Source organism: Lonchura striata, chromosome 39 (genome assembly GCF_046129695.1).
Source record: "Lonchura striata isolate bLonStr1 chromosome 39, bLonStr1.mat, whole genome shotgun sequence".
Taxonomy (NCBI): domain Eukaryota; kingdom Metazoa; phylum Chordata; class Aves; order Passeriformes; family Estrildidae; genus Lonchura; species Lonchura striata.
In genome coordinates, this window is record NC_134641.1 from 664,170 (window position 1) to 692,113 (window position 27,944).

Below are 27,944 nucleotides of genomic sequence, written 5' to 3' on the forward strand. Positions count from 1 at the left end.
GGGAATTGAGCCCCTCCCATGCCCATATATGGTAATTAAGCCCCTCCCATGTACATATATAATCATTTCCAATTAAGCCCCTCTATCTCATTAACCCACCCCAATTAAGCCCGTCCAACCCCTAATAAAACCCCTCCCCCTCATTAAACCCCTTCACTTCCATTAAGCCCCTCTCACCTTTTCCCAAGCCCCGCCCCTTTTCCCAAGCCCCTCCCACCCCATTAAGCCACGCCCACTTCCCAGACCCCCGCCCATTTTCAAAGCCCCGCCCACCTTTTAAATCACACCCACCCCAATTAAGCCCATCCCCTTATTAACCCGACCCCAATTAAGCCCATCAAGCCCCGCCCCTTTTCCCAAAGGCCCTCCCACCCCATTAAGCCACGCCCCTTTTTGAAGCCCCTCCCACATTCATTAAGTCCCTCCCACCCCATTAAGCGCCGCCCCTTTCCCCATTAATCCCCGCCCACCCCATCAAGCCCCGCCCCTTTCCGAAGCCCCGCCCACCTTTCCTCTCGGGCCTGGCCTCCCTCTGGCCCCGCCCCTTTCCCCATCAAGCCCCGCCCCTTTCCCCATCAAGCCCCGCCCCTTTCCCCATTAAACCCCGCTCGTTTCCCCATCAAGCCCCGCCCCTTTCCCCATCAAGCCCCGCCCCCTTTCGCATTAAGCCCCCTTCCCTCAAGCCCCGCCCCTTTCCCCATCAAGCCCCGCCCACCTTTCCTCTCGGGCCTGGCCTCCCTCTGACCCCGCCCCTTTCCCCATCAAGCCCCGCCCCTTTCCCCATCAAGCCCCGCCCCTTTCCCCATCAAGCCCCGCCCCTTTCCCCACCATGCCCTGCCCCTTTCCCCATCAAGCCCCGCCCACCTTTCCTCTCGGGCCTGGCCTCCCTCTGGCCCCGCCCCTTTCCCCATAAAGCCCCGCCTACCCCATTAAGCCCCGCCCCTTTCCCCACCATGCCCCGCCCCTTTCCCCATCAAGCCCCGCCCACCGTTCCTCTCGGGCCTGGCCTCCCTCTGGCCCCGCCCCTTTCCCCATCAAGCCCCGCCCCTTTCCCCTCAAGCCCCACTCCTTTCCCCATCAAGCCACGCCCCCTTTCCCATTAAGCCCCTTTCCCTCAAGCCCCGCCCCTTTACCCATCAAGCCCCGCCCCTTTCCCAGAAGCCCCGCCCCTTTCCCCGTTAAGCCCCGCCCACCTTTCCTCTCGGGCCTGGCCTCCCTCTGGCCCCGCCCCTTTCCCAATCAAGTCCCGCCCCTTTCCCATTAAGCCCCGCCCACCTTTCCTCTCGGGCCTGGCCTCCCTCTGGCCCCGCCCCTTTCCCATCAAGCCCCGCCCCTTCCCCATTAACCCCGCCCCTTTTCCCATCAAGCCCCGCCCCTTTTCCCATCAAGCCCCGCCCACCTTTCCTCTCGGGCCTGGCCTCCCTCTGGCCCCGCCCCTTTCCCAATCAAGTCCCGCCCCTTTCCCAATCAAGCCACGCCCCTTTCCCATTAAGCCCCGCCCCTTTCCCCATTAAACCCCGCCCCTTTTCCCATTAAACCCCGCCCCTTTCCCCTCAAGCCCCGCCCACCTTTCCTCTCGGGCCTGGCCTCCCTCTGGCCCCGCCCCTTCTCCTTGTCCCCGCCCCCGGGGGGGCGCGGCCCGCGCTGGCCCCGCCCCTCCCTGCCGGGGGGGGCGTGTCCCGGGCCGGCCCCGCCCCCCGGGGGGCGTGTCCCGGGCGGGGGGGCGGGGCTCTTGCCGCGGTCCCACTCGCGCTGCTCCCGCAGCCGCTCCCGCCGGCAGCGCTCCCGCTCCCGCTCCGCCCACTGCCACGGCTCCGCCCCCCGGGGGGCGGGGCCGGCCGGGGACACGCCCCCCGGGGGGGCGGGGCCGGGCGGGGGGGGGGAGGGGCGCGCCGGGGGGGAGGGGAAGGGGGCGGGGCCCGGGGGGGGAGGGGGAGGGGCCAGGAGGCCGCGGTGGAAGTCCAGCTGCGGGGGGGAGGGGAAGAGAAAAATTAGCATAAATTTGCATAGATTTGCATGGATTTGCATGGATTTGCATGGATTTGCATAGATTTGCATGTCGTTAGAGTGGAGTTTGCGTGGGATTGGGGTGAGGTTGGCCTGGAAATCGGCCAGAATTTAGTTGGAATTAGTCGAAATTTAGTCAAAATTGGTCGAAATTTAGTCAAAATTAGTCAAAATTTAGTAAGAATTGGTTGAAACTTAGTAAAAAATGGTCAAAATTTAGTAAAAATTTAGTAAAAATTGATCGAAATTTTGTCAAAATTTAGTAAAAATTGGTCAAAATTTAGTCAAAATTAGTCAAAATTTAGTTAAAATTGGTCGAAATTAGTCAAAATTTAGTCCAAATTAGTCAAAATTTTGTAAAAATTTAGTAAAAATTGGTCAAAATTCAGTCAAAATTTAGTAAAAATTTAGTCGAAATTAGTCAATATTTGGTAAAAGCTGGTCGAAATTCAGTCAAAATTAGTAAAAATTTAGTAAAACTTGGTCAAAATTCAGCCAAAATTTGTCAAAATTTAGTAAAAACTAGTCGAAATTTACTAAAAATTGGTCAGAATTTCGTCAAAATTTAGTAAAAATTGGTCGAAATTTAGTCGAAATTAGTCAAAGTTTAGTAAAAATGGGTCAAAATTTAGTAAAAATTGGTCGAAATTTAGTAAAAATTAGTTAAAATTTAGTAAAAATTTAGTAAAAATTGGTCGAAATTTAGTCCAAATTTCGTCAAAATTTAGTAAAAATTTAATAAAAATTGGTTGAAATTTAGTCAAAATTAGTCCAAATTTAGTCGAAATTAGCCCAAATTCATCAAAACTTATCCTGGATTTACACAAAAATCACCCCGAAATTTAGGCAAAATTGCATGCAATTTGCATGAAATTTGCATAGAATTTGCATAAATTTTGCCTTGAAATGTAGTCGGAATTCATCAAAACTTATCCAAAATTTACATAAAAATCACCCCAAAATTGTTCCTTACAAAATCCCCAAATTCCCCCCAAAATTCCCAAAACCGCCCAAATTCCCCCCAAAATTCCCTCGAATTTCCAAAATTCCCTCAATTTCCCGAAACCCCCCGAATTCCCCCCAAAATTTCCCAAATTCCCCGGAATCCTCCCCAAATTCTCCCCAAATTTCCCAAATTTACCCAAATTCTCCCCAAATTTCCCAAATTTCTCCAAATTCCCCCCAAATTTTCCAAAATCCCCCGAATTCTCCCCAAATTCTCCCCAAATTTAGCCCAAAAATCCCCAAATTTCCCCGAATTCCCCCAAAAATCCCGAAATTTCCCGAAATTCCCCCAAATTTCCCCGAATTTTCCCCAAATTGTCCAAATTTCCTCAAATTCCCCCCAAATTTCCCAAATTTCCCCGAATTCCCCCCAAATTTCCCAAAATCCCCCGAATTCCCCCCGAATTCCCCCCAAATTTCCCAAATTTCCCAAAATCCCCCGAATTCCCCCCAAATTCTCCCCAAATTTCCCCGAATTCCCCCCAAATTCTCCCCAAATTTCCACGAATTTCCCAAAATCCCCTGAATTCTCCCCAAATTTCCCCCCAAAAATCCCAAAATTTCCCCAAATTCTCCCCAAAAATCCCCAAATTCTCCCCAAATTTCCCAAAATCGCCCGAATTCTCACCGAATTTGCCAAATTCTCCCCAAATCTCCCAAATTTCCCCAAATTCCCCCCAAAATTTCCAAAAATCCCCAGAATTCCCACCAAATTTCCCAAATTTCTCCGAATTCCCCCTAATTTCCCAAAACCCCTGAATTCTCCCCAAATTCCCCAAAATTTCCCCCAAATTCCCCCAAATTTCCCCCAAATTCCCCCCAAAATTTCCAAAAATCCCCGGAATTCCCCCCAAATTTCCCAAATTTCTCCAAATTCCCCCCAAATTTCCCAAAACCCCCGAATTCTCCCCAAATTTCCCCAAATTCCCCCCAAATTTCCCAAATTTCCCCAAATTCCCCCCAAATTTCCCCCCAAATTTTCCCAAATTCCCCCAAACCCCCCAATTTTCCCAAAATCCCCGGATTTCGCCCCAAATTCTCCCACCTCCTCCTGCTGGGCGAAGTCGGCCGCCAGGACCTTGGGGTTGGACTGCGGCCACTTGACGCCGTGCAGCGCCTCCCGCGTGGCCACCGCCTCCTCCACCGAGCAGTACTGGGGCAAAAAAACACGATTTTGGGAAAATTCACAAATTTTGGAAATTCCCAAAAAAAACCCCGCGAAAATCCGACCAAGTTTGGGGATTCTGGGGGGTTTTAAAGGGAGTTTTTGGGGGTTTTTGAGGGGAAAATCTGATTTTTTGGTGATTTTTTTTGAGAAGCTGTGAAGGATTTTGGGAGATTTTGGGGAAAATTGGGATTTTTGGGAATTTTTGGGAATTTTAGCAAAAAATCCCAAGAAAATCCGACCAAGTTTGGGGCTTCTAGAGGGTTTTAAAGGGAATTTTTGGGGTTTTTTTAGGGTGAAATGTGATTTTTTAGTGATTTTTTTGGAACATTTCAAAAGGATTCTGGAGGATTTTTGGGAGATTTTGGGAAAATTTGGAATTTTTGGGAATTTTAGAAAAAAATCCCAAGAAAATTTGACTAAATTTGGGGCTTCTAGGGGATTTTAAAGGGAATTTTTGGGGGTTTTTGAGGGGAAAATGTGATTTTTTCGTGATTTTTTTTTGAGCAGCTGTGAAGGATTTTGGGAGATTTTGGGGAAAATTGGAATTTTTGGGAATTTTTGGGAATTTTAGCAAAAAATCCCAAGAAAATCCGACCAAGTTTGGGGCTTCTAGGGGGTTTTAAAGGGAATTTTTGGGGGTTTTTTAGGGTGAAATGTGATTTTTTAGTGATTTTTTGGGAATATTTCAAAAGGATTCTGGAGGATTTTGGGGAGATTTTGGGAAAATTTGGAATTTTTGGGAATTTTAGCAAAAAATCCCAAGAAAATTCGACTAAATTTGGAGTTTTTATGGGCTTTTAAATGGAATTTTTGGGGGAATTTTTTGGGAATTTTTGGGACATTTTTAGGGGATTTTTGAGGACATTTTTAAGCGATTTTTTTGGGAATTTTTGAGACAATTTTTGGGAATTTTTTGGTGCATTTTTTTGGAATTTTTGGGGACATTTTTAGTGGATTTTTTGCAGAATTTTGGACGATTTGGGCGGATTTTAATCTTTTTTTTTGGCGATTTTTTTGCAGATTTTTGCGGATTTTGGCCGGAATTCCAGAGAATTTATTGGGATTTTTTGAGTTATTTGGGATTTTTTTGGGACATTTTTAGCGGATTTTTATGGGGAATTTTTGGGGTATTTTCAGGTAATTTTTTTTAGGAATTTTTGAGACATTTTTGGAGGATTTTTATGGGGAATTTTGAGGACGTTTTTCGGTAATTTTTTTTAGGAATTTCTGAGACATTTTTTGGGAATATTTTGGGATTTTTTTCAGGCATTTTTTTTGAATTTTCGGGGACATTTTTAGGGGATTTTTATGGGGAATTTTTGGGGTATTTTCAGGTAATTTTTTTTAGGAATTTTTGAGACATTTTTGGGGAATTTTGGGGACATTTTTAGGAGATTTTTATGGGGAATTTTGAGGACGTTTTTCGATAATTTTTTTTAGGAATTTCTGAGACATTTTTTGGGAATATTTTGGGATTTTTTCGGGCATTTTTTTTGAATTTTTGGGGGCATTTTTAGGGGATTTTTATGGGCAATTTTGGGGGTATTTTCAGGTAATTTTTTTTAGGAATTTTTGAGACATTTTTGGGGAATTTTGGGGACATTTTTAGGGGATTTTTATGGGGAATTTTGGTGACATTTTTACATCATTTTTTCAGGAATTTCTGAGACATTTTTTTGCGATTTTTTTCGGGCATTTTTTTTGAATTTTTAAGACATTTTCAGTGGCTTTTTTGCGGCATTTTCGACGATTTTCGCCCTTTTTTCGCCGTTTTTTTTCCCGTTTTTTGGCGGATTTTGGCGGGGGTTTTTTGGGGCTGGGATTTTTGGGTGGAATTTGGGGTTTTTTGGGTGCTGACCGTGACGAAGCAGTGGGATTTGATGCGGTCGATCCAAAATCCGTCGTCCTTGAGGCGCCCCGTGCGCCCCAGCAGCTCCTTCAGCTGCCCCAGCGTGAACGGACGCACCTGAGGGAGCCAAAATTTGGGGGGGCGGGGCCAAAATTTGGGGGGGCGTGGTCAGTTTGGGGGAGGGGTCAGACCAGGCCACACCCCCTCCCAAAAATCCCCAAAAAAAACGGTGCAAAAATGACCCAAAATGGAGAAAATTGAGGCAAAAATCGCCCGAAATGAACCGCCCGGAATCACGAAAACGAGCCCAAAATGCACAAAATTAACCCAAAATCTCCACCCCCAAAATCTCCAAAAATGACCCCAAAATCCCCCCAAAATGACCACGAAATCCCCAACCCCAAAATCCCCAAAAATGACCCTGAAATCCCCCAAAACGACCCTAAAACTGACCCCAAAATCCCCAAAAATGACCCAAAAATCCCAAAAATGACCCAGAAATCCCCAACCCCAAAATCCCCAAAAACGACCCCAAAAATTGATCCAAAAATGACCCAAAATGCCCAAAAATGACCCCGAAATCCCAACCCCTGAAATGACCCTGAAGTCCCCAAAAATGATCCCCAAAAATCCCAAAAATGACGCTGAAATCCCCACCCCGAAAATCCCCAAAAATGACCCTAAAAATGACCCCAAAATCCCCAAAAATGACCCCAAAATCCCCAAAAACAGCCGCAAAAACAGCCCCAAAAATGGACCCAAAAGTGACCCCAAAATCCCCCAAAAATGACCCTGAAAATCCCACAAATGACCCCAAAATTCCCCAAAATGACCCCAAAATCCCTGAAAAATTCCCTCTCCCTCCCCAAAACCCCAAAATTTCGCCAAAACCCCCCAAAAAATCCCCTCCCCCACCCCAAAAACCCCCCAAATCTCACCCAAAATCCCCTCCCGCCCCCCAAAATCCCCAAAAATCCTCCAAACTGCTCCAAAATCCCCTCCCCCACCCAAAATTTTCCCCGAAATTCCCAATTTCCCTCCCAATCCCCTCCCCCACCCCAAATTTCCCCCCAAAATTCCTCCAAACCCCCCAAATTTCCCCTCCCCCACCCCCAAATCCCCCCAATTTCCACCCAATGCCCTCCCCCACCCCAATTTCCCCTCCCCCACCCCCCAAATCCCCTCCCCCACCCAAACCTGCCTCAGTTTCCCCCCAAATCCCCTCCCCCACCCCGAACCTGCCTCAGTTTCCCCCTATCCCCCCTCCCCCACCCCAAAATCCCCCAAATCCCCCCCAATCCCCTCCCCCACCCCAATCCCCTCCCCCCTCACCAGGTTGCAGAGGTGCACGATGGGGGAGGGGCGCTGCCGGGGGGGGGAGGGGCGCGGCGCCGCCCGCACCGGCTCGTCCACCGGCAGCCGCCAGGGGGCGCCCCCCCCGCGCCGGGGGGGCGGGGCCGGGCCTGGGGGGGAGGGGCAAAACCGTGACGTCATCGCCCCTCCCCCACCCCCAAAAAAACCCCAAAATTTTGGGGCATTTTGGGGCCGTTTTGGGGCCACCCCGCGTTTTCCCGCCTTTTTTTTAGGCCCCTCCCCCACTTTAAGCCCCTCCCCCTCCTTTTAAGCCCCTCCCCCGCATTTTTAATCAGCTCATTTGCATATCAAGCCCCTCCCCCACTTTTTAGCATCTCATTTGCATTTTAGGCCCCTCCCCCAATTTAAGCCCCTCCCCCTCCTTTTAAGCCCCTCCCCCACACTTTTAAGCATCTCATTTGCATTTTAGGCCCCTCCCCGCACTTTTTAGCATCTCATTTGCATTTTAGGCCACACCCCCGCCACCTTAATCCCCTCCCCCACATTTTAATTTGCATTTTCGGCCCCTCCCCTCCTTTGAAGCCCCTCCCCCAGGTTTTAAAGCAGCTCATTTGCATTTTAAGCCCCGCCCCCACACTCCTGAGCCCTTCCCCCACCATTTAAGCCCCTCCCCCAAATTTCCCCCCCTCATTTGCATTTCCAGGCCCCTCCCCCACCTTTTAACATGCTCATTTGCATTTCAAGACCCCTCCCCACCTTTTCTCCCCTCATTTGCATATCCAGGCCCCTCCCCCACCCTTTCCCCCCCTCATTTGCATGCCGGGCCCCTCCCCCCTCATTTTAACCCCCTCATTTGCATGCCGGGCCCCTCCCCCCTCATTTTAACCCCTCATTTGCATGCCGGGCCCCTCCCCCTCACCTCCTTTCCCCTCCCCCTCTCCGGGGGTGGGCGTGGCCGCCGCGGGGGGAGGGGCGGGGCCAGGCGCGGCCCCTCCCCCCCCGGAGGGGGAGGGGCCGGCGGGGGGGTGGGGGAGGGGCTGGCAGGCCCCGCCCCCTCCGTCCGACTCCGCCCCCTCCTCCCCCTCCCCCTCCTCCTCCGGCCCCTCCCCCCGGCCGTTCTCGCCCGCCGCCGGCACCACCTGGGGGGGGAGGGGTTAAATGGGGGAGGGGCTTAAAATAAAGGGGGAGGGACTTGAATGGGTGGGGGAGGGGCTTAAATGGGTGGGGGAGGGGATTAAAATAAAGGGGGAGGGGTTAAAATGGGTGGGGGAGGGGCTTGAATGGGTGGGGGAGGGGATTTAATGGAGGGGAGGGGCTTAAATGGGTGGGGGAGGGGTTAAATGGAGAGGGAGGGGTTAAATGGAGAGGGAGGGGTTAAATGGAGGGGGAGGGGTTAAATGGAGAGGGAGGGGTTAAATGGAGGGGGAGGGGCTTAAATAAATGGGGAGGGGCTTAATGGGTGGGGAGGGGCTTAAATTAAAGGGGGAGGGGAATAAATGGAGGGAGAGGAGCTTGAGAAAAGGGGCGGAGCTTAGCGAGAAAGGGGCGGGGCTTGGATGGGAAATGGGCGGGGCTTAGAGAGGAAAGGGGCGGGGCTTAGAAAACAGGTTGGAGCTTAAGGGAAAGGGGCGGGGCTTAGAGGGGAAAGGGGCGGAGCTTAGATGAAGTGGGCGGGGATAGAATAGGAAAGGGGCGGGGCTTAGGAAAAGGGGCGGGGTATATATCAAAGGGGGCGTGGCTTTAGCACAAAGCGGTGGGGTTTAGAGGAAAAGTGGGCGGGGCTTAGAGCAAAGGGGCGTGGCTTAGCGCAAAGGGGGCGAGGTTTAGCGCAAAGGGGCGGGGCTTAGAGAGGATATGGGCGGGGTTATTGAAAAGGGCGAGGCTTTTGCGGAAGGGGCGGGGCTTAGAGGGGAAAGGGGCGGGGCTTAGGAGAAGTGGACGGGGTTAAAATAGGAATGGGGCGGGGCTTAGATGAAAGGGGCGGGGTTTGGATGAAGTGGGCGTGGTCAAAATGAGAAAGGGGCGGGACTTAGACGAAGTGGGTGGGGCTTAGAGAGGAAAGGGGCGGGGCTTAGCTGGAAAAGGGGTGGGGCTTGGATGTAAGGGGCGTGGTCTAAGGAAAGGGGGCGGAGCTTATAGGGAAAGGGGCGGGGCTTAGAGGTAAAGAGTGAGGTTTAAGCAAAAGGGGCGGGGCTTTGGGAAAGGGGCGGGGTTTAGGGGGAAATGGGCGGGGCTTGCGAGAAAGGGGCGGGGCTGAGAGGACAGTGGGCGTGGCTTAGCACAAAGGAGGCGTGGTTTATATCAAAGGGGGCGTGGTTTAGAGCAAAGTGGGCGGGGTTTGGGGCAAAAGGGGCGTGGCCTGACCTGGGTGACGGTGCGGCAGATCTTCAGGTGGGGGGAGGGGAGCAGCAGCGGGGGCGGGGCCGCGTTGGGGGCGGGGCCCGAGGAGGCCACGCCCCCTTTGTCCGGCCCCTCCCCCTCGGCCTCAAGCCCCTCCCCCTCGGCCCCGCCCCCCTCCGGGGGCTCGGCCCCGCCCCCGGCGCGGATTTCGGGGATCAGGCTCTGGAAAAAATAAAAAAATAAAAAAAAAGGGGGAATTTGGGGAGAAATGTCGAGGAAAAAATCGGGAGTTTTGGGCTGAAAATTGGGGGAAAAAAATCCGATTTTTAAATTAAAAATAAGGGGAAAATAATCTCAGTTTTGGGCAAGAAAATAGGGAAAAATTGGGAATTTTGGGGTAAAAATTAAGGGGGGAAGGGGAATTTTGTGTAAAAAATGGGGAAAAAAAAGGAAAAAAATTGGGAATTTTGGGATAAAAATTGGAAAAAAAAAAATCCAGTTTTTAAACTGAAAATAAGAGGGAAATAATTTGATTTTTGGACAAAAAAATGGAATAAACGGGAATTTTGGGCTAAAAATTGGGAAAAAAATTTGTGTAAAAAAAGAGGGAAAATATCTGAATTCTGAGATAAAAATTGGGGAAAAAAATCTGATTTTTGAACTAAAAATAGGGGGGAATAATCTGATTTTTGGACGAAAAAAAATTGGGAATTTTGGGCTAAAAATTGGGGAAAAAAAGGGGAATTTGTGTAAAAAAGGGGTAAAAAAAGAAAAAAATTGGGAATTTTGGGCTAAAAATTAGAGGAGAAAAAAGGGAATTTTGTGTAAAAATTGGGGGGAAAAAAAGGAAAAAATTGGGAATTTTGGGATAAAAATTAGGGGAGAAAAAAGGGAATTTTGTGTAAAAAAATGGGGGAAAAAAAAAGGAAAAAATTGGGAGAAAAAAGCTGGAATTTGGGTAAAAAATGGGGAAAAAAAATCTGAATTCTGAGTTAAAAATTGGGGGAAAAAAATTGTTTTTTACAGTAAAAATCAGGGGAAAATAATTTGATTTTTGGAAAAAAAAAAAGGAAAAAATTGGGAATTTTGTCCTAAAAATTGGGGAAACAAAATCCCATTTTTAAACTAAAAATAAGGGGGAAGTAATCTGAGTTTTGGACAAGAAAAAAAAGAAAAAATTGGGACTTTTGGGATAAAAATTAGGGGAGAAAAAAGGGAATTTTGTGTAAAAATTGGGGGAAAAAAAAAGGAAAAAATTGGGACTTTTGGGATAAAAATTAGGGGAGAAAAAAGGGAATTTTGTGTAAAAATTGGGGGAAAAAAAAAGGAAAAAATTGGGACTTTTGGGATAAAAATTAGGGGAGAAAAAAGGGAATTTTGTGTAAAAATTGGGGGAAGAAAAGCAAAAAATTGGGAATTTTGGGATAACAATTGGAGAAAAAAAATCCAATTTTTAAACTAAAAACAAGGGGGAAATAATCTGATTTTTGGAACAAAAAAAAAAGTAAAAAATTGGGAATTTTGGGCTAAAAAAGGCGTTTTTCGGGCCGGGAAGGCGGCGTAAAAACGGGGATTTTTGGCAGCGGCGCCGGGATTGGAATGCGCGGGCTGCTAATGGAGCTAATTAGCGTAATTAGCTAATTACCTTGAGGCTGTCGGTGCTGATGCTGATGCTGGGTCTTTTGGGCGCCGTCGCCCCCCAGCGGCGCCGCCGGGGCCCCCCCGAGGCCCCGCCCCCTTCCGGCTCCAGCCCGGCCCTGGCTGCTGATTGGGTATGCTAATTAGCTCATTTGCATAGCCCACAACCCAGCCCCGCCCCCTTCCGGCTCCAGCCCGGCCCTGGCTGATGATTGGGTATGCTAATTAGCTCATTTGCATAGACCACAACCCAGCCCCGCCCCCTTCCGGCTCCAGCCCGGCCCTGGCTGATGATTGGGTATGCTAATTAGCTCATTTGCATAGACCACAACCCAGCCCCGCCCCCTTCCGGCTCCAGCCCGGCCCTGGCTGCTGATTGAGTATGCTAATTAGCTCATTTGCATAACCATGAACCCAGCCCCTGTCCAGCTCCAGCTTCATCCCAGCCCTGGCTGCTGATTGGGTATGCTAATTAGCTCATTTGCATAACCATGAACCCAGCCCCTTTCCAGCTCCAGCCCGTCCCTGTCTCCTGATTGAGTATGCTAATTAGCTCATTTGCATAACCATGAACCCAGCCCCGTCCAGCTCCAGCCCAACCGTGTCTGCTGATTGGGTATGCTAATTATCTCATTTGCATATCCACAAACCTGCCCTCGTCTGGCCCTGTGCTGATGATTGGGTATGCTAATTATCTCATTTGCATAACCATAAACCCAGCCCCTGTCCACCTCCAGCTTCATCCCAGCTCTGGCTGCTGATTGGGTATGCTAATTAGCTCATTTGCATATACACAAACCTGCCCCAGCTTAGCCCTGGCTGCTGATTGGGTATGCTAATTAGCTCATTTGCATAACCATGAACCCAGCCCCTGTCCAGCTCCAGCTTCATCCCAGCCCTGGCTGCTGATTGGGTATGCTAATTAGCTCATTTGCATAACCATGAACCCAGCCCCTGTCCAGCTCCAGCTTCATCCCAGCCGTGGCTGCTGATTGGATATGCTAATTAGCTCCCTTTAACCCCTTTTCCTCCATCCCCCCCAAGCCCCGCCCCTTCCCCTCCCTCATTTGCATCCCCCATCACGCTCATTATCCGCTCATTAATTATGCAAGCCCCGCCCACTCACAGAGCACGGCAATCTTCCTCTTGAAGCCCCTGGGCGTGGCCTGGGGAGAGAGGGGGCGGGGCCAAGGGGAGGGGGCGGGGCCAGGGGCGTGACGTCAGCGAGGGGGCGTGGCCTCCGCGTCAAGCCCCGCCCCCTCTCCCATTGGCCCCGCCCCCTCCAGGCCCCGCCCCCTTTCCCCATTTCCGGCGCTGGGGGGGGGAAGGGCGATCCCAAAGTTCCGATTTTTCGCCCCAAAAAAACCCCGAATTTGGGGCTCCAAAGTTCCGCTTTTTTACCCCAAAACGGGATTTCGGGGTCCAGGTCGCTTTTCGTCCCGAAAAACCAAATTTTTGGGTCTCCAAAGTCCATTTTTTTCGCCCCAAAAAACGAAATTTTTGGGTCTCCAAAGTCCATTTTTTCGCCCCAAAAAACGAAATTTTTGGGGTCTTTGAGTCCGGTTTTTTTCACCCCAAAAAACGAAATTTTTGGGTCTCCAAAGTCCATTTTTTTCGCTCCAAAAAATGCAATTTTGGGTCTCCAAAGTCCATGTTTTTCGCCCCAAAAAAGGGAATTTTGGGGTCTCCAAAGTCCATTTTTTTCACCCCAAAAAAGGGAATTTTGGGGTCTCCAAAGTCCATTTTTTTCACCCCAAATTCGGAAATTTTGGGGTCTTCGAAATCCATTTTTTTCACTCCTAAAAAGGGAATTTTGGGGTCTTTGAGTCCGTTTTTTTCACTCCAAAAAACGAAATTTTTGGGTCTCCAAAGTCCATTTTTTTCTCCCCAAAAAAGGGAATTTTGGGTCTCCAAAGTCCATTTTTTTCTCCCCAAAAAAGGGAATTTTGGGTCTCCAAAGTCCATTTTTTTCACCCCAAAAAAGGGAATTTTGGGGTCTCTTGAGTCCGGTTTTTTCACTCCAGAAAATGTTATTTTTGGGTCTCCAAAGTCCATTTTTTTCGCCCCAAAAAACGAAATTTTTGGGGTCTTTGAGTCCGGTTTTTTTCGCCCCAAAAAACGAAATTTTTGGGTCTCCAAAGTCCATTTTTTTCTCTCCAAAAAACGAAATTTTTGGGTCTCCAAAGTCCATTTTTTTGCCCCAAAAAACGAAATTTTTGGGGTCTTTGAGTCCAGTTTTTTCACTCCAGAAAATGTTATTTTTGGGTCTCCGAGTCCATTTTTTTCGCTCCAAAAATCAGAAATTTTGGGGTCTCCGAGTCCATTTTTTTCACTCCAAAAAACAGAAATTTTGGGGCTTCCGAAGTTGCAGTTTTTTACCCCAAAATGGAATTCCGGGTTCCAGCTCCATTTTCACCCCAAAAGTGAATTTTTGGCGTCTCCAAGTCCATTTTTTACCCAAAATTGGAAATTTTGGGGGGGTCCGAGTCCATTTTCTGCCCCGAAAGTTGAATTTTTGGGGTCTTCAAAATTCCATTTTCTGCCCCAAATTTTGAATTTTTGGGGGTCTTCAAAATTCCATTTTCTGCCCCAAATGTTGAATTTTTGGAGTCTTCAAAATTCCATTTTCTGCCCCAAAAAAGGGAAATTTTGGGGTCTTCGAAGTTCCATTTTTTTACCCCAAAGTTGAATTTTGGGGGTCTTCAAAATTCCATTTTCAGCCCCAAATTTTGAATTTTTGGGGGTCTTCAAAATTCCATTTTCAGCCCCAAATTTTGAATTTTTGGGGGTCTTCAAAATTCCATTTTCTGCCCCAAAAGTTGAATTTTTTGCGGGTCTTCAAAATTCCATTTTCTGCCCCAAATGTTGAATTTTTGGGGGTCTTCAAAATTCCATTTTCAGCCCCAAATTTTGAATTTTTGGGGTCTCTGTTTCTGCCCCATAAGTTGAATTTTTGGGGTCTTCAAAATTCCATTTTCTGCCCCAAATTTTGAATTTTTGGGGGTCTTCAAAATTCCATTTTCTGCCCCAAAAGTGGAATTTTTGGGGATTTTTGGGGGGCTCCGTCGGGTTCCGGAGGTTCCGCGGGCGGCGCTGGGAGCCCAGAGAAGAGACCCCGGATTGGGGCGAAAACGCCGGATTTGGGGAAAAAACCACAAAATTCGGGACAGGAACGCGAGCGGGGGGTGGGGGGGGGGAATTCCCAAATTTTTGGGGGAAGAAACTGAGTTTTTGGGGGATTAAAGTGAAATTTTAGGGAAATAAAGCAAATTTTTAGGGAAATAAAAGGGGGATTTCTGGGGGGAAATCATGGATTTTAGGGAAATAAATACAATTTTTAAGGGAATAAAGCCAGATTTTGGGGAATAAAGCCAAATTTTGGGGAATAAAGCCAAATTTTAAGGAAATAGACCCAAATTTTGGGGGAAATCACAGATTTTAGGGAAATAAAGTCAAGTTTTGGGGGAATAAACCCAAATTTTAAGGAAATAAACCCAAATTTTGGGGAAAATCCCCAATTTTGGGGGAGTTAAACCAAATTTTGGGGAAATAAACCCAAATTTTAAGGAAATAAACCCAAATTTTGGGGAATAAATCCAAATTTTGGGGAATAAATCCAAATTTTAAGGAAATAGACCCAAATTTTGGGGGAAATCATAGATTTTAGGGAAATAAATCCAATTTTTAAGGGAATAAACCCAAATTATAAGGAAATAAACCCAAATTTTGGGGAATAAATCCAAATTTTGGGGGAATAAACCCAAATTTTGGGGATAAACATTAATTTTGGGGAAAATCCCCAATTTTGGGGGAATTAAACCAAATTTTGGGGAATTAAAATAAATTTTTTGGGAAATAAATGTGAATTTCTGGGGGGAAATCAGAGATTTTAGGGAAATAAAACCAAATTTTGGGGAAATAAACCCAAATTTTGAGGGATAAATCCAAGTTTTGGGGATAAACATTAATTTTGGGGGAAAATCCCCAAATTTTGGGGAATAAATGCAAATTTTGGGGGAATAAACCCAAATTTTAAGGAAATAAACCCAAATTTTGGGGGATAAACATTAATTTTGGGGATAAACATTAATTCTGGGGGAAAATCCCGAATTTTTGGGGAATTAAAGTAAATTTTTGGGAAAATAAACGGAATTTTTAGGGAAATAAACACGAAGTTCTGGGGGAAAAACCCGAATTTTAAGGAAATAAACCCAAATTTTGGGGGATAAATCCAAATTTTGGGGGATAAATATTAATTTTGGGGGAATTAAACCAAATTTTTGGGAAAATCCCAAATGTTTTGGGGATTAAACTCAATTTTGGGGGAAATAAACCAAATTTTGGACAAATATTCTCAATTCTGGGGGATAAAGAGGAATTTGGGGGGAAAATCCCCAATTTTGGGCCGAAAACTGCTGATTTTTAACCAAAAACCCCCAAATTCTGGGCTAAAAACGCCAATTTTGGAAAAAGAAACAATTTTGGGTGAAAAATCCGAATTTTAGGTGATAAAAATCCCAATTTTGGGTAAAAAATCCCAAATTTAAGTGATAAAAACCCCAATTTTTGGGCCAAAATCCCCAATTTTTAGGCTAAAAACCCCAATTTTTGGGTTAAAAACCCCAATTTTGGGTTTAAAATTCCCAATTTTAAGTGACAAAAACCCCAATTTTTGGGTTAAAACCTCCAATTTTAGGTGACAAAACCCCAATTTTTGGGTTAAAAACCCCAATTTTGGGTGACTAAACCCCAATTTTTGGGTTAAAAACCCCAATTTTAAGTGAATTTTGGAGTTAAAAACTCCAATTTTAAGCAAATTTTTGGGTTAAAAACCCCAATTTTAAGTGAATCTTGGGGTTAAAAACCCCAATTTTTGGGTTAAAATCCCCAATTTTAAGCAAATTTTTGGGTTAAAAACCCCAATTTTTGGGTTAAAAACCCCAATTTTAGGTGACAAACCCCCAATTTTTGGGTCAAAACCCCCATTTTTGGGTTAAAACCCCCAATTTTCAGCCAATTTTTGGGTTAAAAACCCCAATTTCAGGTGACAAATCCCCTAACTTTTGGGTTAAAAACCCCAATTTTAAGTGAATTTTTGGGTTAAAAACCCCAATTTTTGGGTCAAAACCCCAATTTTTGGGTTAAAACCCCCAATTTTCAGCCAATTTTTGGGTTAAAAACCCCCAATTTTTGGGTCAAAACCCCCATTTTTGGGTTAAAACCCCCAATTTTCAGCCAATTTTTGGGTTAAAAACCCCAATTTTAAGTGACAAACCCCCCATTTTTTGGGTTAAAAAGCCCCGTTTTTTGGCACGGAACCCCCCCGATTTTTGGGCGGATTTTGGGGGATTTTGGGGCTCCCCTCCCGCCCCCTCCCCCCCCAATTTTGGGGTCCCGCCCCTCCCCCACCGCCGCCGGGGTTACCTCGGGGGGGGCGGGGCTGGGGGCGGCTCCCGGCTCCATGGGCGGCGCCGGCTCCGAGCTGGGAATTTTGGGGAATTTTGGGGAATTTTTGGGAATTTTGGGGAGTTTCGCGCTCCAGAACTTCCGCTTTTCCCCTTTTAAATCCCCCTTTTTTACCCCAAAAAAATCCCACTTTTTTTCCCCCCCAAAAAACGGGTTTTTTTCCCTAAAAAACACCTGGTTTTCATATAAAAATCCCAATTTTTCCCATGAAAATCCCCGGTTTTTCCCATGAAAATCCCTATTTTCCCATGAAAATCCCCATTTTCCGATAGAAATCCCAATTTTCCACATAAAAATCCCAATTTTCCACATTAAATCCCAATTTTTCCCATAAAAATCCCAATTTTCCACATAAAATCCCCATTTTCCCCAAAAAATCCCCAATTTCCCAGAAAAATCCCCATTTTCCACATAAAATCCCCATTTTCCCCAAAAAATCCCCAATTTCCCAGAAAAATCCCCATTTTCCACATAAAATCCCCATTTTCCCAGAAAAATCCCAATTTTCCCACAGAAATCCCCATTTCCACACCAAAATCCCCTTTTCCCCTCACAAAATTCCCATTTTCCCCTCAAAATCCCCATTTTCCCCTCACAAAACCCCCATTTTCTTCACAAAAGAACCCCAAAAATCCCATTTTACTCCCCAAAATTCCCATTTCCCCCACAAAAATCCCAATTTACCCACAAAAATCCCAATTTTTCCACAAAAAATCCCCAATTTCCCCTCACAATCCCCTATTTTCCTCCCAAAAATCCCAATTTTTCCACAAAAATCCCAATTTTCCCCTCAAAGATCCCAATTTTCCCACAGAAATCCCCATTTCCACACCAAAATCCCCTTTTCCCCTCACAAAATTCCCATTTTCCCCTCAAAATCTCCATTTTCCCCTCACAAAAGAACCCCAAAAATCCCATTTTCCCCACAAAAAATCCCCATTTTACTCCCCAAAATTCCCATTTCCCCCACAAAAACCCCCATTTCCCCACAAAAATCCCAATTTTCCCCAAAAAAATCCCCAATTTCCCCTCACAATCCCCTATTTTCCTCCCAAAAATCCCAATTTTCCCACAAAAACCCCAATTTTCCCCTCAGAAAATCCCTATTTTCTCCACAAAACCCCCCAAAAAACCCATTTTCCCCACAAAAATCCCCATTTTCCCCACAAAAATCAATTTTTCTCTCAAAAATCCACATTTTCCCTCACACAAATCCCCATTTTCCCCACAGAAATCCCCATTTCCACACAAAAATCCCCTTTTCTCCTCATAAAATCCCCATTTCCCCCACAAAAATCCCAATTTTTCCACAAAAATCCCAATTTTTCCACAAAAATCCCAATTTTCTCCGAAGAAAGCCCAATTTTCCCCTCACAAAATCCCCATTTTCTCCACAAACCCCCCCCAAAAAATCCCATTTTCCCCACAAAAATCCCCATTTTTTCCACAAAAACCCTCGTTTTCCCCCAAAACCCCCAGTTTTCCCCAAAATTCCCCTTTTTCCCCCCAAAATCCCCCTTTTCCCCCCAAAAACCCCCATTTTCCCCCCAAAATCCGCTTTTTTTCCCTTTAAAATTCCCCATTCCCCTCCCTGCCCCTTTCCCGCCATTTCCCCGCCGCTCCCCCTCCCCTTTTTCCCATTTTTCCTCTTTTTTCCCATTTTTTCTCCCTTTTCCTATGCAAAAATCCCTTTTCCCTCTCACAAAACCTCCATTTTCCCCACAAAAATCAATTTTTCTCTCAAAAATCCACATTTTCCCTCACACAAATCCCCATTTTCCCCACAAAAATCCCAATTTTCCCCACAGAAATCCCCATTTCCACACAAAAATCCCCTATTCTCCTCATAAAATTCCCATTTTCCACACAAAAATCCCCATTTTACTCCCCAAAATTCCCATTTCCCCCACAAAAATCCCAATTTTTCCACAAAAATCCCAATTTTTCCACAAAAATCCCAATTTTCTCCAAAGAAACCCCCATTTTCCCCTCACAAAATCCCCATTTCCTTCACAAAACCCCCCCCAAAAATCCCATTTTCCCCACAAAAATCCCCATTTTCTCCACAAAAACCCCCGTTTCCCCCCAAAATTCCTTTTTTTCCCCCAAAATTCCCCTTTTTCCCCCAAAATCCCCCATTTTCCCCCCAAAATCCGCTTTTTTTCCCTTTAAAATTCCCCATTCCCCTCCCTGCCCCTTTCCCGCCATTTCCCCGCCGCTCCCCCTCCCCTTTTTCCCATTTTTCCTCTTTTTTCCCATTTTTTTCCCATTTTTTGTCCCTTTTCCTATGCAAAAATCCCTTTTCCCTCTCACAAAATCCCCATTTTCCCCACAAAAATCCCCATTTTCCCCACAAAAATCAATTTTTCTCTCAAAAATCCACATTTTCCCTCACACAAATCCCCAATTTCCCCACAAAAATCCCAATTTTCCCCACAGAAATCCCCATTTCCACACAAAAATCCCCTTTTCTCCTCATAAAATTCCCATTTTCCACACAAAAATCCCCATTTTACTCCTCAAAATCCCCATTTCCCCCACAAAAATCCCAATTTTTCCACAAAAATCCCCATTTTATCCAAAGAAACCCCCATTTTCCCCTCACAAAATCCCCATTTTCTCCACAAAAACCCCCCCAAAAATCCCATTTTCCCCACAAAAATCCCCTTTTTCACCCCAAAAACCCCCATTTTCCCCCAAAATTCCCCTTTTTCCCCCCAAAAAAACCCATTTTCCCCCCAAAATCCGCTTTTTTTCCCTTTAAAATTCCCCATTCCCCTCCCTGCCCCTTTCCCGCCATTTCCCCGCCGCTCCCCCTCCCCTTTCCCCCCATTTTCGCCTCATTTTTCCCCATTTTCGCCTCATTTTTCCCCATTTTCCCCCCATTTTTCCCCATTTTCGCCTCGTTTTTCCCCACTTTCGCCTCATTTTCCCCCGTTTTTCCCGATTCTCGCCCGTTTTTCCCCGTTTTTGGCCGTTTCCCGCCGCTCCCGCCTCACCCCGCGCCCCCTCTCCCCCCCGCTATTGTGCGGGGCGGCCGCTGCCGGCCGGGGCCGCCATCTTGCCGCGAGCCCGGCATGCCCCGCGCCGCCGAGGGGGCGTGGCCACAGGGCGTGGCCAATCGGCGACGCCGCAGGGGGCGCGGCGGGAAGGGAGCGGCCAATCAGAGCGCGGGGTGGGCGGGGCTGAGCGCAGCGGGGAGGGGTAGGGATGAATGGAGAGGGGGCGTGGTTTATGCTAATGAGCGGGCGTTGATTGGCGTGGCTATGGAAATGAGGCGGCGCCACAGAAGGGAAGGCCACGCCCACCGCGGCCACCCCCAGAGTCAATGGGGGACCCAAAAAATCGCCAAAATTCCCCAAAAATGACCCAAAAAAAATCCCAAAAAATCCCCGAAATTCTCCTGAAATCCAAGAGAACCCAAATCCCCTAAAATGGTACCAAAATACCCCAAAGTTCTGCAAAATTCCGCTAAAATCCCCCCAAAATTTACCCTGAAAAAATCCACAAAATTCCCCTAAATTTTTAAATTTTTAAATTAATTTTTTGGGTTAATTTTTAAATTAACCCGAATCCCCTCGAATTCTACCAAAATTCCCCTAAATTTCCAAAAAAAATCGCGGAAAATCCGGAAAATGCCCAAAAAATCCCCAAAATTCCCCTAAAATCCAACAGATCCCAAATCCCCTCAAAATGTACCAAAATCCCCCAAAATTCTGCAAAGTTCCTAAAAAAATCCACCGCGAGTTCAAGCAAAAACCCGCTAAAATCCGGAAAATTCCCAAAAAATCCCCCAAAATCCAAGAGTCTCCCAAATCCCCTAAAATTGTGTCAAAATCCCGCCCAAAAAAACCCAAAATCCTCCTCAAATTCTACCAAAATCCCCTAAAAATTCCATAAAATTCCCCAAAATTCCCCTAAAATCCCCCCAAAATTACCCTGAAAAATCCCCAAAATTCCCCCCGCAAAAAATCCCCAAAATCCCCTCAAATTCTACCAAAATTCCCCTAAATTTCCCAAAAAATACCGAAAAATCCGGAAAAAATCTCAAAAAATTCCCCCAAAATTTCCGAATTCTGTTAAAATTCCCCACATTCCACCATTTCCCCCCCAAATTCCCCGAGTTATCCCAAATTTTCCCCAAATTGCCACAAAATTCTCCTAAAGAGACCCAGAATTCCCAAAAAAATCCCCCAAAATTCCCCAATATCCCCCCAAAATTTCCCAATTTTCCCCCGAAAACCCCCAAATTTTCCCAATTTCTCCCAAATTTCCCCCCAAACCCCCAAAACTTTCCCAATTCCCCCAATTTCCCCCTAAAATTCCCCAATTTCCCCCTAAAATTCCCCAATTTCCCCAAAAAATGCCCAGATTTTCCCAATTTCTCCCTAAAACCCCCCAAAATTCCCCAATTTCCCCCCAAAATTCTCCCATTTCTCCCCAAAACCCCAAAATTCCCACAATTTCCCCCAAAATCCCCAAAACTTTCCCAATTCCCCCAAATTCCCCCCAAAATTCCCCAATTTCCCCCCAAATATTCCCAATTTCTCCCAAATTTCCCCCAAAATTCCCAAAATTTTTACCAATTTCCCCCAAATTTTCCCCAAAATTCCCTGATTTCCCAAAATTCCCCAATTTCCCCCCAATTTCCCCCCAAAATCCCCAATTTCCCCCAAAATCCCCAAATTCCCCCAAAAATCCCCAAATTTCCCCCAAAATCCCCAAATTTCCCCCCAAAATCCCCAAATTCCCCCCAAAATCCCCAAATTTCCCCCCAAAATCCCCAAATTCCCCCCAAATTCCCCAAATTTCCCCCCAAAATCCCCAAATTTCCCCCAAATTCCCCCCAAAATCCCCAAATTTCCCCCCAAAATCCCCAATTTTCCCCCAAAACCCCCAAATTTCCCCCCAAAATCCCCAAATTTCCCCTAAATTCCCCAAATTTCCCCCCAAAATCCCCAAATTTCCCCCAAAATCCCCAAATTTCCCCCAAAATTCCCCAAATTTCCCCCCAAAATCCCCAAATTTCCCCCAAATTCCTCTAAAATCCCCAAATTTCCCCCAAATTCCCCAAATTTCCCCCAAAATCCTCAAATTTCCCCTAAATTCCCCAAATTTCCCCCAAATCTTCCCCAAAAATCCCCAAATTTCCCCCAAATTCCCCAAATTCCCGCCCGAACTCCCCTCCCCCGCTCACCTCTCCTCCGTGGGCGTGTCCCGCCGAGGCCCCTCCCCCTCCTGCCGGGCGAAATTTGCATATTTTACCCGCGGGGGGGCGTGGCCTCCCCTTAGCCCCGCCCCTCCCTTAGCCCCGCCCCTCTCACCTGAGCCCCGCCCCCGGCAGGGGAGGGGGGGGCGGAGGAGGAAGAGGAGGAGGAAGGCGGGGGGGGCGAAAGCCCCGCCCCCTTCTCAAGCCCCGCCCCTTTCTCCTCCTCAAGCCCCGCCCCTTTCTCCTCAAGCCCCGCCCCCTGCGGCAAAGGGGCGGGGCTGCCCTCAGCGGGGGGCGTGGCTTGCCCAGCGGGGGGCGTGGCTTGCCCCGCGGGGGGCGTGGCTTGTGCCTCGGGGGGCGTGGCTTGCCCCTCAGGGGGCGTGGTTTGCCCCGCGGGGGGCGTGGCCTGGCGCGGCCCCGCCCCCTCCTCCTCGGGCAGGGTTTTTGGGGCGAATTCCGGCGGTTTTGGGGTTTCTTCCTCCTCCTCCTCGTCCTCCTCCTCCTCATCCTCGTCCTCGTCTTCCTCCTCCTCCTCCGGGGCGGGGGAGGGGCGGCGGCGGCGGGGGGCGGGGCCTGAGGGGGGCGGGGCCGGGCGGGTCTGGCGGGAAACGGAGACAAAATGGCGGCGGGGGGTTAAAATGGGGGTTTGGGGGGAAAAATGGGGGATTTGGGAAAATGGGGATTTGGGGAGTTTTGGGGGAAAAATGGGGGATTTGGGAAAATGGGGATTTGGGGGAAAATGGGGAAAATGGGGAATGGGGAATTTGGGAAAATTGGGGGATTTGGGAAAATGGGGAATTTGGGAGAAAAAATGGGGAGTTTTGGGGGAAAATGAGGAATTTTGGGGGAAAATAGGGGATTTGGCGGAAAAATGGGGAATTTGGGAAAATGGGGAATTTTGGGGGAAAATGGGGAATTTGGGGGAAAAAATGGCGAATTTTGGGGAAAAATGGCGAATTTTGGGGAAATGGGGAATTTGGGGAAATGGGGGATTTTGGGGGAAAATGGGGGATTTGGGAAAATGGCGGATTGGGGAAAATGGGGGATTTGGGGGGAAAAATGGAGAAATTGGGAAAATGGGGGATTTGGGGGAAATGGGGAATTTCGGGGGAAATGGGGAATTTTGGGAGAAAATGGGGGGTTTGGGGGAAAAATGGAAATTTTGGGGGAAAAAATGGGGGAATTTGAGTAGAAAAATGGGGAAATTTCAGTAAAAAATGGTGAAATTTCAGTTAAAAATGGGGAAATTTCGGGGAAAATGGGGAGATTCCAGAAAAAATGGGGAAATTCCAGGAAAAATGGGGAAATTCCAGGAAAAATGGGGAAATTTGAGGAAAAAAATGGGGAAATTTTAACCAAAAATGGGGAAATTTCAGTAAAAATGGGGAGATTTGAGGAAAAAATGGGGAAATTTCAGTAGAAAATGGGGAAATTTATATCAAAAATGGGGGAATTTCAGTAAAAATGGGGAAATTTTGGGAAAAATGGGGATATTCTGGGGAAAATGGGGAGATTTGAGAAAAAATGGGGAAATTTTAACCAAAAATGGGAAAATTTCAAAAAAAAAGGGGAAATTGCAGGAAAAATGGGGGAATTCTGGGAAAAATGGGGGGATTTTCACCCAAAAATGGGAAAATTTCATCCAAAATGGGAAAACTACAGAAAAATTACGAAAATTTAACCCAAAAAAAAGCATATATAAAAAAAATCATAAAATTTGCCCCAAAAAACCAAAATCAATGAAAAGTCAGTGAAAAATCCCAGAAATTCCTCCCAAAATTGAAACAAAAACCCCAAAATTCCCCCCAATAAATCCCAAAATTGTATCAAAACCACCAAAATTCACCCAAAAAATCCCAAAAAAGGCAGAATGTGCCTCAGTTTCCCTCACACCAGAAAAATCACCAAAAAAATCCAAGAAAAATCCCCAAAATCCCAGAAATTCTTCCCAAAACGAACCCCAAAAAATCCAACGTTTAAAAAAAAAAAAAAACAAAGTAACTCAAAAAACCCAAATTTAACCCCAAAAAAACCGCAAAAAATCAGCGAAAAATCCCAGAAATTCCTCCCAAAATTGAAACAAAACCCCCAAAATTCACCCCCCCCAAAAAATAAAAAATCTCAAAATTAAAGGAAAAAAAACAAAACAAACTTAACCCCAAAAACCCCAAAATTCATCCCGAAAAATGGTGGAATCTGCCTCCAAAAAAAAAAAAAAAAATCAAAGAAAAATCCCCAAAATCCCAGAAATTCTACCCAAAATTTAAAAAAAAAGCCCAAAATTAACCGAAAAAGCCCAAAATTGACCCAAAAAGTCGGCGTGTGCCTCAGTTTCCCTCACCAGCTTGCGGCGCTCCTTCCTCCCCCCTCCTTCCTCCTCCTCCTCCTCCTCCTCCGGCTCCGAGGCTGCAAAAAAACCCAAAATTTGGGAAAATTTGGGAATTTTGGGGGGGGAAATGTCGGGGGGAATTTGAGGAATTTTGGGGTGAATTTTGGGGATTTTTGGTTGGAATTTTGGGGTGAATTTTGAGTTTTTGGGGAGAATTTTAGAGGAATTTTTGGGGTTTTGTATTAAATTTGGGGTAATTTTTGGGTGGGATCCAGAGTTTTGGGGTGAATTCTAGAGGTTTTGGGTGAATTTTGATTTTGGGTAGAATTTGTGGGTTTTGGGAGTAAATTTGGGGTGAATTTGGGGGTTTTGGGGTGAATTTGGGATGAATTTGGGATAAATTTGGGGTGAATTTTGGGGTATTTTTGGTGGATTTTGGGATGAATTTGGGATAAATTTGGGATAAATTTGGGGTGAATTTTGGGTAAATTTTGGTGGATTTTGGGATGAATTTGGGATAAATTTGGGGTGGATTTTGGGTAAATTTTAGTGGATTTCGGGGTGGAATTTGGGATAAATTTGGGGTGAATTTTGGATAAACTTGGGGTGAATTTTGGGTGTAATTTTGGGTAAATTTGGGGTAAATTTTGTGTAAATTTCGGGTGAATTCTGGCTGGAATTTGGGATAAATTTGGGGTGAATTTTTGGTAGAATTTTGTGTAAATTTGGGGTGAATTTTGTCTGGAATTTGGGATAAATTTGGGGTGAATTTTGGGTGGATTTGGGATAAATTTAGGGTGAATTTTGGGTAAAATTTGGAATAAATGTGGAGTGAATTTTGTCTGGAATTTGGGGTAAATTTGGGATAAATTTGGGGTGAATTTTGGGTAAATATGGGGTGAATTTTGGGTAAATTTGGGGTGAATTTTGGGGTGAATTTTGGGTAAATATGGGGGGAATTTGGGGTGGAATTTGGGATAAATTTGGGGTGAATTTTGGCTGGAATTTTGGGTAAATTTGGGGTGAATTTTGGGATAAATTTTGAGTGAATTTGGGGTGAATTTTGGCTGGAATTTGGGATATATTTGGGATAAATTTGGGATAAATTTTAAGTGAAATTTTGGGTGAATTTGGGGTGAATTTGGGATAAATTTGGGAAAATTTGGAGTGAATTTTGGGATAAATTTGGGATAAATTTACGGTGAATTTTGGGTGAATTTTGGCTGGAATTTGGGGTGAATTTTGGGATAAATTTTGGGTGAATTTGGGGTGAATTTTGGCTGGAATTTGGGATAAATATGTGGTGGATTTGGGATAAATTTGGATTGAATTTTTGGTGGAATTTGGTGTAAATTCGGGGTGAATTATGTCTAGAATTTGGGATACATTTGGGGTGAATTTTGGGTAAACTTGGGATAAATTTGGAGTGAATTTTGGATAAATTTGGGGTGAATTTTGGGATAAATTTGGGATAAATTTATGGTGAATTTTGGCTGGAATTTTGGGTAAATTTGGGGTGAATTTTGGGATAAATTTTGGGTGAATTTTGGCTGGAATTTGGGGTAAATATACGGTGGATTTGGGATAAATTTGGGTTGAATTTTGTGTGGAATTTGGGATAAATTTGGAGTGAATTTTGGGATAAATTTTGGGTGAATTTGGGGTGAATTTTGGCTGGAATTTGGGATAAACATGTGGTGGATTTGGGATAAATTTGGGTTGAAATTTGTGTGGAATTTGGGATAAATTTGGAGTGAATTTTGGGATAAATTTGGGGTGAATTTGGGATAAATTTTGGATAAATTTGGGGTGAATTTGGGGTGAATTTGGGATAAATTTTGGATAAATTTGGGGTGAATTGTGGCTGGAATTTGGGATAAATTTGGAGTGAATTTTGGGATAAATTTGGGGTGAATTTGGGATAAATTTTGATAAATTTGGGGTGAATTTGGGATAAATTTGGGGTGAATTTGGGATAAATTTGGAGTGAATTTTGGGATAAATTTGGGGTGAATTTGGGGTGAATTTTGGATAAATTTGGGGTGAATTTGGGGTGAATTTGGGGTGAATTTTGGATAAATTTGGGGTGAATTTTGTGTGGAATTTTGGATAAATTTGGAGTGAATTTTGGGATAAATTTGGGGTGAATTTGGGGTGAATTTTGGATAAATTTGGGATAAATTTGGGATAAATTTGGGGTGAATTTAGGAAAAATTTTGGGATAAATTTGGGATAAATTTGGGATAAATTTTGATAAATTTGGGGTGAATTTGGGGTGAATTTGGGCTTTTTCTCACCGTGGGGCTCGGGGGCGTCGCGCCGCTGCTGCAGCAGCTCCTGCTGCTTCTCCAGGTACTGCTTGATGAAGCTGTTCTGCCCCATGGCCTCGCCCATCTGCCAAAAAAAACCAAAATTCCCAAAAATTTGGGAACGATTTCGGATTTTGGGGAATTTTCCCCATTTTTTCCTGATTTTTTTCCCTCTTTTGGGGTTTTTTTTGATGATTTTTTGGTGATTTTTGGTGATTTTTCAACGATTTTTTGGGGTTCCGCGTGGTTTAAGTGAGGCTGTTTTACACCCAGATCCTAAAAATTCAGAATTCCCAAAAAATTTGGGATCCATTTTGGATTTTTGGGACTTTTTCCCAAATTTTACCAACTTTTTTTTACAGTTTTCGGTGATTTTTGACCACTTTTTGTTCTTTTTAATCCTTTTTTTAAATGTTTTTTTTGGGATTAAGTGAAACCTTTCCACCCCCGGATCCTAAAAATGTAGAATTCCCAAAAATTTCAGAATTATTTTGAATTTTTGGGAATTTTCCCCAAATTTTTGGGCGATTTTGACAAATTTTTTATATTTTTAGTCATTTTTAAAACGATTTTTAATGATTTTTTGATTTTTTTTTTTGGGGGGGGAGTAAGCGAAGCCTTCTCACCCCCAGATCCCAAAAATTCAGAATTCCCAAAGATTTGGGAATTGTAAAAGTTTTTTGGTGATTTTTTTATTTTCCTGCCATTTTTGGGATTTTTGGAGGAAATTTGAAGAAATTCGGGGACAATTTGATCAACTTTGGGTGGATTTTTTTTGGAAAATTTGGGATTTGGGGAAAAAATTTTGGTAAATCTGATGGAATTTGGGGGGATTTTGGAGAATTTGGTAGAACTTAAAAGAGGATTTGGGCAGATTTTGGGAAATTTTGGGGGTTTTAAAGAAATTTTGGGGGACTTTGGCAAATCGAAAGAATTTGGGGGGATTTAATGAAATTTTGCTGGGAATTTGGGGAAAATGTAAGAAAATTTTGGGTGGATTTCAGAGAATGTTGTGGAAATTTCCTGGAATTTTGGGTGGGTTTCAGAGAATTTGAGGAATTTTGGTTGGATTTCTGGAAATTTGGGGAATTTTGGGGGATTTTTGGGGTCTCACCTGGGAGTTGGGCTGGAAGGTGGGGTGGGGGCTCGAGTGCTTCTGGAGGTTCTCCAACATCAGCGCCTGAATTTGGGCAGATTTCGGCAAATTTAAAACTCCCTGAAATTTAATTTCTCAATAATTCATTTTTTTGGTCGCCATCCCGCCCCAAAATCCCCAGAATTTCCCCCGAAATCCCCACAAAACCCCCATA

At 45.5% G+C, this 27,944-nt stretch overlaps 1 protein-coding gene and 1 long non-coding RNA gene across 4 annotated transcripts in view; both read right to left on the bottom strand.

Annotated features, from left to right (window-relative positions):
• Window positions 1-27,944, bottom strand: part of LOC110483428 (uncharacterized) — a 33,500-nt gene that overhangs the window by 2,279 nt on the left and 3,277 nt on the right. The window contains exons 2-10 of the mRNA XM_077789902.1: window positions 27,749-27,814; window positions 26,623-26,719; window positions 24,338-24,402; window positions 22,112-22,426; window positions 9,785-9,905; window positions 7,362-7,492; window positions 6,039-6,146; window positions 4,058-4,165; window positions 1,569-1,965 (exon numbers count right to left, since the gene is read on the bottom strand). Of these exons, the coding sequence (XP_077646028.1) occupies window positions 1,569-1,965; window positions 4,058-4,165; window positions 6,039-6,146; window positions 7,362-7,492; window positions 9,785-9,905; window positions 22,112-22,426; window positions 24,338-24,402; window positions 26,623-26,719; window positions 27,749-27,814 (1,408 nt within the window). The remainder of the gene's footprint in view (window positions 1-1,568; window positions 1,966-4,057; window positions 4,166-6,038; window positions 6,147-7,361; window positions 7,493-9,784; window positions 9,906-22,111; window positions 22,427-24,337; window positions 24,403-26,622; window positions 26,720-27,748; window positions 27,815-27,944) is intronic.
• LOC110483429 (uncharacterized) lies at window positions 11,173-22,090 on the bottom strand. 3 transcript variants are annotated; one of them, XR_013341548.1, is made up of 4 exons: window positions 21,985-22,090; window positions 16,746-16,803; window positions 12,448-12,487; window positions 11,173-11,447 (listed from the first exon to the last, which is right to left on the bottom strand). It is a non-coding gene; the product is annotated as an uncharacterized LOC110483429 (long non-coding RNA). The 3 variants fall into 3 exon arrangements; XR_013341549.1 differs by lacking the exon at window positions 21,985-22,090 and adding an exon at window positions 19,787-19,870; XR_002467567.3 differs by lacking the exons at window positions 16,746-16,803; window positions 21,985-22,090 and adding an exon at window positions 12,723-14,510.